The 12,172-nt window shown below is 37.1% G+C and overlaps 1 protein-coding gene across 1 annotated transcript; it reads left to right on the forward strand.

Moving 5' to 3' along the window:
* The first annotated feature begins 825 nt into the window (after positions 1 to 825).
* Positions 826 to 11,894, forward strand: LOC132803251 (uncharacterized). The gene is made up of 3 exons (XM_060815823.1): positions 826 to 1,241; positions 11,464 to 11,543; positions 11,654 to 11,894. The coding sequence occupies exons 1-3, from the start codon at positions 948 to 950 to the stop codon at positions 11,709 to 11,711; spliced, it is 432 nt and encodes a 143-aa protein (XP_060671806.1). The 5' UTR covers positions 826 to 947; the 3' UTR covers positions 11,712 to 11,894.
* The last annotated feature ends 278 nt before the right edge of the window (positions 11,895 to 12,172 follow it).

Genomic DNA, 12,172 nt, shown 5'->3' on the forward strand with positions numbered 1-12,172 from the left:
AGGCTCTCTTAATCAAGGACACAATGATATATTAGCAATCAAAAGGACTTTGCCAGCGTGTAACGCTTTTATCAATTCAGTCATGCCAGTGTGTAACAAGTTTATCAATTTCTAAGGTCATTGCAGTATGTAACATGTTTATCAAATACAAATAAAAACTCAAATCCTGGCTTAAAAAAAAGCAACTATTAAGACGACTTCGATATGGGGAAGTGCACAGAGAAAGATCCATTACAAGCTGAAAATCACTAATCAAAAGGAAAAATAATATGGAATCCTCAACTCATTGGCAAAAATAATAATAATAATAACAATACTAATGATAATAATAATAATAATAATAATAATAATAATAATAAAATGACATGATTCAGAGACTCATAAATTGATACAAACCATCACTACTAAAAATCGCGGGCAATCACTACAAAAATAGTAATGACAAATGAAAATTTGTCACTTTATATAGGTGTTTAGTGACAAACATTTTCTTTGTCACATTTAGTGATTGGGTTACTTAATTGATGATGAATTCTTATTTTGTCACATATTTTTGTAACTAATTACCTTTTAAAGTTTGGAGGGAAAATTTTTTTGAATTTATTTGGTGTCAATGGTGACAATTTTTTTACGTTTGTAACTAATTTTACTAAAATTGTAATGCTGACAAAGGTTTTGGTGTCACAAATAAATTTATCTACTACTGTGATAAAAAAAAAAAAAAAAATAGGTCACAGATATATTATCACATCAAATTTAAAATATTAAACCGGTGTCGTTTTGGTAATTTAACCCAAATCAACCACTTGCATCTAATAAAAAATGCCCTAACAATTTTAAGCCCTCCCTCGTCCTCTCCCTCTGCCTCTGGCTTGCCGACCTTCTTTTCTTACGTGCCCTTTGCTTCCTCTCTCACCAATGGAGTCCAAGATTAAGACTTGGAGAAGATGACCATCACTGCAAGCTTACAGATAACCAAACCTCCGCCGAATCCTGGGGTGCTGAAATCGCCGTGTCTCATATCCCACGTGTTCCCAAGATCCTATAATCGGCGAGGTCGGTGGTCCACAAAGTGCTGGGTCGGCAAGCAGAGGACTGATCAGCCTGTAATCGACCACATCATCAATGTCCTTGCTGACGAAGACTTCGATTTCAGCGTCGACAGCAAGGGGGCTTTCGAAGCCATCGGAGAGCTTCTTGTCGGAGCTGAATACTTCACCAACTTCTTTGAACATCCTGTTGTAAGTTTCTATAAATTTTGCTTTTTTATTTTTTTGGTTTGTTTGGTTGATTGGAAAATGTTTGAAAATCAATTTGAAAAAAGAAGTTGTCTTTAATGTTAATTGCTACCTAGTGTTTTGCTTTGCTGAGCATCGTTCATTTTGGCCATCCAATTTGCTTAAAGGGAAACCAAAGGGAAAGTTTGTTATCATCGATTTAGTTCTAATTGATTATTCTTGAATATTGCACAAACGAACATTCACATTTTATTATTTTCTTGTGCGTGTATATATATATTATCATTAGTGGGTAAAGAAAATTCTCTTCCATGGATGGCTTTATGTTTTTTCTGCTTAGTTGATTTGATAGTTTTTATTTTGAGACCCATTATGGTTTGGATGATTTCGAGGACTGCTAGCAAGAAAGCAATCAAGGAGGTTTACATATTCTCCATATTTGTGATGGTTTTGATTTGTGGGCTGTTTGTTTATTAAAGAATACTCTTTTTGCAGTGAAGAATTTGATATTGTCTTTGCCTCTTGTTTGGTTCTTTATGTGCAGAATTTTGTTAACTTGTTGTTTCCAATTATGTGTATTTATATATCAGTAATGTATTGGAGTGTTTAAGCTCTCCATCTATTTCAGTGAAAATCAGTTTCTAAAGGAAAAATATGCAAACTGTAACATAGTAAATATATCTTTATACAAAAATTTAATGTCTTTGTAGTGATAGTTAAGTTTTCTTCTGTGTGTTTTGTTTGTGGGAATGACTGCCAAATGCACTGCAATACCATCTTTTTTCAAGTGATCAGGTAAAGTTACTGAAAGAATTTGGACCCTTCACACGTGCATAACAGGAAATTACTAGAAATTTTGGACATAGTAGGATGTGACAGTGACCAAAGATTAGAATGCTAATGTAGGAGGACACATAATCTCTATCTGATGGTATTGTGACATAATCTCTTGGTTACCATACCAGAACTTGGCATGCCATCTTTCCTGGTTTTTGTGTTGGTCCTCGAGATTCCAAGACCTTCCTTCATTGTTTTTCTGATATTGAAGTTCTGCTTCTTCCAATGAATGAACTGCAAAAGCAGTTGCTGCAATTGCTGTGGCAAAGTGTTTATCACTATCTTCTTGTTTATCTCCTTCATGGCCATATTATTTCGTTCTAACAAACCAGATGTTAATATTCCTAAACATTGTGATGTAGGACAGATAGGGAAAGAAAAAAAACAGAAAAGAAATAGATAGGGTTCTAGTATCACACTAGATTGATTTTAGGAATCACTCCCAAAACCCTAGGCATTACACCTAAGTTTGTTTTGCATCACACAAAACCAGAGAAAATAATCTCATAAAATTCTTGTAATATTGATTAACTGCCTCCAGAATGACAAAGAACCCTATTTATATTAAAATCATCTAATAATATTAGGAAACTAAAATAATAGGAAACCTAGTTAAATAAGGAAACTAATAACATTAAGAAACTGAAAACAATAGGAAACCTAATTAAATAATAAAATGCTCTAATTAAAAATAGGAAACTAAATTAATCTACTAAAATCCTTGAAGATCCCAAATAAGCCCATCTTGTCCTAGATCATGCCAAATTAATGTTTGGGCCTTAGAATCTGTTTTTCCTCTTCTCTGATAAATTTTCAGAGGTTGTTTCCATCTTGCATCAATTTCCCTTGGCTTAGAAAAACTCGACCCCGGCGAGTTGATGGCATGAAATTGATCATAGAGGTCTTGATTGAGTTTCTGAAATTCTTGGTCAGTGATCCATGTGCAATCTGAAAGTGGTCGGTCCTTCCACTTGATAAGATACCGTTGATATCCTCCACCTCTAGTTGATACTATTTGATGATCAACAACATCTTCAATTTCCTCTTTTAATCGAAATGTAGATGGTAGACTTGCTGCCTTGCTACCTCTTGCTGTATCATTTTCATGTCCCTCATAAGAACTTAGATCCTCAATATTGAAGACATTACTTATACCCATATCCTTTGGTAGATCAAGGACATAGGCATTTGAGCTGATTTTCTTTAAAATCTTATATGGACCAACATTCCTTGAATGTAGCTTCTTATAAGTGCCCCTAGGAAAATGCTCAGGGCTTATCCGAACCATTACCATATCCCCTTCATTAAATTCAGCAAATTTTCTCTTCAAATCAGCATGTGCCTTGTAGCTTTCATTACTTAGAGCAATTTTTCTGCGAATATCATCATGAATTTCTTGAATGCGTCTTCCAAAAGTTTCAGCTTCAGCACTTGGTCTTGCTGCCAAAGGTAAAGGAACCAAGTCAATAGGCTTCCTTACAATTTCAAATGGATTGCGACCTGTGCTCCTATTTATGGAGCTATTATATGCAAATTCTGCCATAGGAAGTATTTGATCCCAACTAGATATGTGATCTCCAACTAAACAGCGAAGTAAATCTCCCAAGCTTCGATTTACAACTTCTGTTTGACCATCTGATTGTGGATGAAAAGCAGAAGAGAACTTCAATTTAGTATTCATTGTCTTCCATAAGGTTCTCCAAAAATAACTCATGAACTTTACATCCCGATCTGAAACTATTGTCATAGGTAGTCCATGAAGACGAACTATTTCTTTGAAAAATAATTTAGCTACGTGAACAGCATCCATGGTCTTTGAACAAGCAATAAAGTGTGCCATTTTTGAAAATCTATCAACCACAACCATTATGCAATCATGCCCCCTTATTGTTTTAGGTAATCCTAAAACAAAATCCATGCTTAACTCTTTCCATGGCTCATGAGGTATGGGAAGAGGCATATACAAACCTGTATTCTTCTTTCTTCCTTTTGATAATTGACATATCCGACATCGAGAAATTGTTTTGATAACATCCCTCTTCAAAGTTGGCCAATAGAATCGATCTTCAACCATGGCTATGGTTTTATCTCTTCCAAAATGACCAGCTGTCCCTCCACCATGTAATTCCCAAATCATTTGCTCACGTAATGATGTATTAGGCAAATAAAGTTTGGTTTCTTTAAAAAGATAACCATCATGTAGTGAAAAATTAGGGTATTCACCTAGCTGTCTTCTTGTTAAAGCTGCATGTATAAAGCTGAAATCCTTACAAGAAGGATAATCCCTTTTAAGAGATTCAAACCCCACAACTTGAATTGCCATAGAAGCTAAGATATACACAACTCTACTCAATGCATCAGCAACCTTGTTTTCTGCACCAGATTTGTGTTTGATAAGGAATGAGTATTCTTGCAAGAAAGAAATCCATTTCCCATGCCGATAATTCATCTTCTTTTGTGAGTTGATGTACTTGAGGGCTTCATGATCTGAAAATAGAATAAACTCCTTTGATATGAGATAATGACGCCAATATCGCAAAGCTTGAACCACCGCATAAAATTCTTTGTCATAAGTAGAATACTTTTGCTTAGCTTCATTGAATTTCTCACTGAAAAATGCAATTGGATGCCCTTCTTGACTAAGTATACCACCAATTCCCACATTAGATGCATCACATGCTACTTCAAAAACCTTTGAAAAATCTGGGAGTCGAAGAATTGGTGCTTCAGTCAATCTTTTCTTATCCTCTTCCAAAGCTTTTGTTGCTGTCTTGGTCCAAAGAAATTGATTTTTCTTCATACAATCAGTTATTGGAGCCATAATTGAGCTGAAATTCCGAATAAATTTTCGATAAAATGTAGCTAATCCATGAAAGCTTCGTACCTCTTGTAATGAGCTAGGAATTGGCCACTCTAGGATAGCTTTAATCTTCAAAGGATCCATTTCCAGCCCTCTTGATGAAACAACATAACCTAAGAATACCACTGGTGATGTCATAAAACAACATTTCTTCAAATTTATGTAGAGCTTCTCTTGTCGAAGAACTCTCATAACTTGCTGCAAATGTGAAAGATGGTCTTCCCTGCTCTTGCTATATATCAATATATCATCAAAATATACTACCAAAAATTTACCAAATAATGGCTGTAGAATTTGATTCATAAACCTCATAAATGTACTTGGAGCATTTGAAAGACCAAATAGCATTACCAGCTATTCATAAAGACCATCCTTTGTTTTGAAAGCTGTTTTCCACTCATCTCCGGGCCTTAGACGAATTTGGTGATATCCACTTTTTAGATCCAATTTTGAAAATATACACGAACCAGCCATCATGTCCAACATGTCATCAAACCGAGGGATAGGGAAGCGATATTGGATTGTAATCTTGTTAATCGCACGACTATCAACACACATTCGCCAACTCCCATCTTTCTTAGGTGTAAGCAAAGCAGGAACAGCACAAGGACTTAAACTCTCACGGATGAATCCCTTGGACAGTAACTCCTCCACTTGCCTCTTAAGCTCCGCATGCTCGCTAGGATTCATATGATATGCTGGAAGATTAGGTAATTGAGCTCCTGGTACAAAGTCTATGGCATGCTGAATGTTACGTAAAGGAGGTAATTCACTTGGAAATTCTTCCGGAACCAAATCTGAAAAATCAGACAACTTCTGAATCTCTACTGGAAACGTTTGCTTGCTGGTTGCTGTCAGGACTCGTCCAAAGTTCCCCACCGGAACCCTAGACAATCCCTAATCTCAAGAAAACCCTACCAGACCCTCCTGTGGAAAATCCGGCAGAACCTCCCCTAAGGGATGGACTTACCACAAAATTCCCTGCACTAAAAACGCACTTCTATAATCGTCCCCTTATTCCTTCCACAGTACTACAAATTGGTTCCACAAATTTCAGCACTTCAAAATAAATACAGTAATCCAGTGCAATTTAAATACATAAGTGTCCCATACAGTATACAGAGCTTTATGAAGTACTACAAAGTATAGAATACAGCAAGAGTGAAAGAAATATTACAACTGCAGTAAAATAAGAACAAGGTACGGCACGAACTAATACAGCGAGGAAGATCAAGTCCGCTCCGAATGAACACCGACAACCTGGTACCTAGAGGAACGGAATTTAAAAGTGTGAGATGCTAATCATCTCAGTGAGCGACCCTACTACTATACAATATAATACTACGGTAATAGGTATATAAATAATAATTATTTGTAAATAATATTTTCTCTCAAAACCCTTACAATTCTCTCAGTTGGAAAGGTTTCCCTTTTAAAACATTTTCACAAAACCCTTTATTCATATTCGCCGAAAACCAAGACATCAAATAAATACAAGAACAGTAATAATTAATTTTAATTCCAATACAGCTTTAAAACATTTTATTTTTAAAACACAGTTCCGAAAATCAGTTGATGCACCCACTATATACCAGTGGCGCCAACAGTACCCAGCGTCCCGAGGTACCGCCAGACAGGAGGTTATAGAAAGAAACCGGTATACGGTCGCGTGGCGTCCCACTGCGCCGCTGCTAACCTGGTGTCCCGGCCATGGAGGGGTGGCCACCCTCATCCGATGGCAACCACAGGACACCTCATAATATCACCTGCGCGCTATTCACACCCACCTGCGCGCTAATCATATCCGTGTGCACAATATCCATATCACATATATTCAAAACACCAGTACGTGCACGGTACATCCAAAAATCATAAAATCCACAAATTTAAATTATAAAACAAATTTCACATTTTTCATAAGCATAGCGGGCATAATCCTTCCGCTTGAACCGGGAAATTCTCCACAATTTCTTTAAAATCAATGCCATAAATTCCATGATTCTCAAATCCACCAACTCCCAAATCCATCATTTCAAATATCCACATTTTTCCAAGCATAAATAATTTCTCGAAATATCATAATCAAATCTCATAATATTCCATGGGCATATTTTATAAAATTGAAATCACCAACATAACCAAATATTTTGCTTGAAATATTTGAAAATCAAATCGTGCCCAATTTACCATTAAAACCACACCAATTTCAAAATCCTCAAAACCATAAAATAATTTTACATGGCATAAATTTGTAAAATGCACATTTTTTTAAATCCAATAAATTCATAAATAATTCCACAATAAATCCAATAAATATTTGGCATAAGAAATTAAATTCCAAATATTAAATCACACATAATATAATCACCAATTAAATTCCCCAAATTTAATTTGAAGGTGGGTCACTCACCTTATGCACGTATCTCAATCAAGATCCGCCGTGGGATCGACTCCGCTACTCGCACGTGCACCTAAAACATCCGCAGTACCAAACCACAAATATTAATATTTTATTCAGGTAATTCCCAAATGGGTACCCGGGGAGCGAACACCAAACGATAACTAAAATTTACGAATTATATACCGAATCGAAGCTCGAGTGATGCTAATCACAGATCCGGTCTTAATTTCTGATGATCGTACCCGACGGGGTCGGAATTTCGTCGGGAAGCGTTTTGGGTTTCGGCTCCGCAATTCTCCCAAACCGTCGCGAATTGGCGGAAACGGATGCCGGATTCGGGTTCAGGAGGTCGAACACAGCGGACTGGAGCCGGCCGGAAAATTGGGTACTCGCCGGAACAGTACTTTCCGGCGAGCCGCCGCGGTCACGGGCAACCGTCGCCGGCGCCGGCGCATGCGGTGGCCGTTGGCTGTGAAATTTTGCAGACTTGTAGATCGTGAGGAGAGCAACCCAACGGGACCGGCGGTGAGCAAAACGAAGGCCGGACGGTGGAGAAATCACCGTTTGAAGATTTCCGGCCCCTCGCCGGAAAATGCTCCGATCCCGGCGCGTCGGTGGTCTGATGGCCGTGATTTTTGGTGGGTCGGCCGGACTTGAGGAGAGGATGATGGGTGTACGGTGCGTGTGGCCGGAAAATGGCCGGAAGTGGGTCGATTTGCGGTGGCCGGCGGTGGAGGGGAAAAACTCGCCGCCGAACTTCGGACGTTCGATCCGGGCGCGTCCGGCGGCCGTTCACCGTGAAAATTGGAGGTTTTGCCGGAAATGAGGAGGGCAACCTTGTTGGCTGGCGCATGTGCAGTAACTCGGCCGGAAAATTTGAAAATCTCCGGTGGCCGGCGACTCTCTCTCTCTTTCTCTCTCCTCTCTCTCTTTCTCTCTCTTCCCCGAGAGTTTTAACAAATAAAAACCCCTGTGTGATACTGTTCATGCCACGTGGACCAATCAGAAGCTGACACGTGGCATTACTATGCACTTAAGCCAGATATATTAAAATAATACGGTACCCAGCGAATTTCAAACGTCCATAACTTTTTAACCAAATGTCCGATTTAAGCGTGCCGCTAGTCTATGAACTCGTATCGACGAGTACTTTACAACCATACAAGAGTCAACTCAAAATTACATCACAAGAAAAAGTCAACTCCCGGCACCTTTTGGACAGTTTGCACTTCAATTTGTTTCGCCCATAACTTTCAAACCGTAGCTCCGTTTTCGACGTGCTACTAGTTTACGAACTCGGGGCGTCATGCACTTCGCCACGGTACCCTGGTCAACTCGAAATTCCAACTAGAGCAAAAAGTCAATTTTTGACCCGCTCGGTCAACGGTCAACCTCGGTCAACGTGCACGGATTCCGGTGCAATTTGGGACGGGGTGTTACATTGCTGTTTCCTTCTTTATTTCCTTTGCTAGAAGAGCATATATAACTCCATTTTTCTTACTTTCTCGCTCAAAATTCTTCTTAGTGAGAATATGTAGAGACTTTTGTGGATTGTTAGAAACCTTACTTGGTTTTTCCACCTTATATTTATCCATCTCAGCTACCGTCATAGGCTTCAACACAACCTTCCTACCTTTGAACATGAAAGAGTAGGTATTTTCTCTCCCACAGTGAAACACATCTCTATCATACAGCCAAGGACGACCAAGAAGAAGATGTGTTACTTTCATCGGAATCACATCACACCAAATTGAGTCATTGTAAACCCCACATGAAAAAGAAACTAGACAGCGTTGGGTTACCGGAATTGAAGTACTGTCAATCCATGCTACTTTATATGGATGTGGATGTGGTTCAATAGGAAGTTTTAATCGTCCTGCCATAGATGCCGACACAACATTCATACTACTCCCACCATCAATGATAAGTTTTTGTGCTTGATTTTCACAACGAACCAACATTTGAAAAATAGAGGTGCGTTTCCAATCTTCCTTCTCATCTTTCGGAATTGAAAGGATACGTCTAACAACAGCACTTAATGAAGTATCTACTTCATCTTCTTCCAAGTCATCAGGATTATAAACTCCATAGTTGAAATTGTCTTCATCTTCCTCTCTTTGTTGATCAAGTTCTTCATGATGTTCTACATCAAGATGTAGGTTTCTTTTAGGACAATTATATGCCATATGACCAGGCTGTCCACATTTGAAACATTGGTTGCCTTTTCCTCTAAGTTCAGAAGCATTAGGAACAGGTACCTTGGCCTTCATAGGTTGTTTTGAAGGCTGATTTGTTACAACTCTGCTGCTGCGATTTATATCCAGTCTTTTGAAACTTCCAAGATACTCCTCCAAATCCAAAGAAACTTGAAAAGCTTGCTCTAAGCCGTAGATAGGTTGTCTTAATAGCTCCCTCCTAATGTCGGACCTCAAACCAGATTTAAATCTTGCTAATGTTTGCCTTGGATCTTCAAGTAGTTGGCTTCGAGTCTTCAACTCATCAAACTTCTGCATAGACTCAGCAACTGATAAATTACCTTGCTTCAAGTTGATTGCTTGCTCATATAATTTATCATAGTAATTGGTAGGCATGTATTTTTCCCTAAGCTTGGCTTTCATCTCTTGCCAAGTACCAATGGGTGGTGATCCCATTCTCCTTAAATCTCCTTCAACACCCATCCACCAAATTTTGGCAAGACCTACTAGCTTCATCTTAGCGAACTTTACTCTCCGATCATCATCCATATCATACCAATCAAAATATTCTTCAATGGAAGAAAGCCAATCAGCAAACTCAGTTGGATTTACTTTACCTTCGAAATCTGGTACTTCAATCTTTACCCTCTTTGTGATGTCATCAAAAGTATTGTGACGTCCTTGTGTTGATTGCAATATATCTCTCACCCAATTAGGTGTCTGTTGGGCTGTAGGGAAAGGCACTGGAGCAATTGTCTTTGCTGGTAGCTTCTCTTGACTTTTATCCTCATTGGCTTCAGGATTCTCATCTTGTTCATTGTTAGTTGAAGAACTGCTAGGTTGAGATATTTGGGCTTCAATATTACTAACCCGAACATTAAGAGACTCCACTTGTTCGACCATACGAATAAATAATTCTTCAAATTGATTGTCAGTTATTCTACCTCTAAAACTTTTTCCAGATCTTGTAGTCATGATTCCTTAATCCAAAGAAACAATCTGATCACCGACACTGTTCACGTCGGATTACTGTTCACGCTATGAGTTACTGTTCACACCGAAGAGTTAATGTTGACGGAACTGTTTACGCGGCTAGGGTTGGAACCTGGCTCTGATACCAAACTGATGTAGGACAGATAGGGAAAGAAAAAAAACAGAAAAGAAATAGATAGGGTTCTAGTATCACACTAGGTTGATTTTAGGAATCACTCCCAAAACCCTAGGCATCACACCTAAGTTTGTTTTGCATCACACAAAACCAGAGAAAATAATCTCATAAAATTCTTGTAATATTGATTAACTGCCCCCAGAATGACAAAGAACCCTATTTATATTAAAATCATGTAATAATATTAGGAAACTAAAATAATAGGAAACCTAGTTAAATAAGGAAACTAATAACATTAAGAAACTGAAAACAATAGAAAACCTAATTGAATAATAAAATGCTCTAATTAAAAATAGGAAACTAAATTAATCTACTAAAATCCTTGAAGATCCCAAATAAGCCCATCTTGTCCTAGATCATGCCAAATTAATGTTTGGGCCTTAGAATCTGTTTTTCCTCTTCTCTGATAAGTTTTCAGAGGTTGTTTCCATCTTGCATCACATTGGTTCATAATAGCAGCAGCAGAAACAAAATATATTTTAAAGAAACAAAGTTCAATAAGTATATTTATCTATATGTACTATATTATACGTATGTATTTCCTCCTCTGTTATGCCAGTAGTTACATAAAAGAAGTTAAAAGTTTTCTTTTCCTAGCAGCAAACACATATGTTCAGGTACCTTTCCATATGTATATGTATATTATTTAAATTTGTTTTTGTGTGTGTATATAAAATGTGTATATATATATATATACATATTGTGTTATCTTCTTTTCCTAATTCCTTTATCACAAGATTTTATTTCTCTCAAACTTTTGTTAGCCATATAATCAATTAACAGAGTGGAAGTATATATATGTTATAAAAGCTGCGGGAATTGAAGAGGTTGGAATGCTTGGCAGGTAAAGGATTGCCAACTTATTGGAACTTAAGAAGTCTTGAGCTTGTTCTTGACTCTTTTGCTAATTGGTATTTTACTAAATGATTCATTTTTTCTTTTTTTGTTCTATAGGATCCTTGGAGAATATATTAATGAACTACATTGGAAGATGGAGATTGTAAAGATTTAGTGGGTATAGGCAACCATCTTGTATATATTTTTTTCCCCTAGAATTACAAACTGTTTTTGTTTACATTTTCCTTTTGTTGTAATCTTATTGTCTTTCGTACACATTATATTAGTATTAGTTGGTGTTTAATGAATTTTGTAGTACATGATAAATGTTTAATAAAGTATTATTCTTTTATGTTAATTGCATTTTAAAAGTGTCATTTTATATTTGTAAATGATAATTAATGATATTATAATTAATTAGGAAGATCTAATAAGAAAAGCTGTTTACTTGTCACTGAAAGTGTTCAATGATAAATCAGATGTGTCACTGACATTTTAAGTGACAAATCAGATGTCATTGTTGGTTTAAGTGATAAATAATATTTTGTAACCTAACTGTATGCATTGTCACTGAATGATAAGTATCTGTGACAATTTATATAAACAATGACAAAAAAATGCTTTACGTGACAAAAA

The sequence above is a fragment of the Ziziphus jujuba genome, chromosome 3 (genome assembly GCF_031755915.1).
Source record: "Ziziphus jujuba cultivar Dongzao chromosome 3, ASM3175591v1".
In the NCBI taxonomy this organism is placed as follows: Eukaryota; Viridiplantae; Streptophyta; class Magnoliopsida; order Rosales; family Rhamnaceae; genus Ziziphus; species Ziziphus jujuba.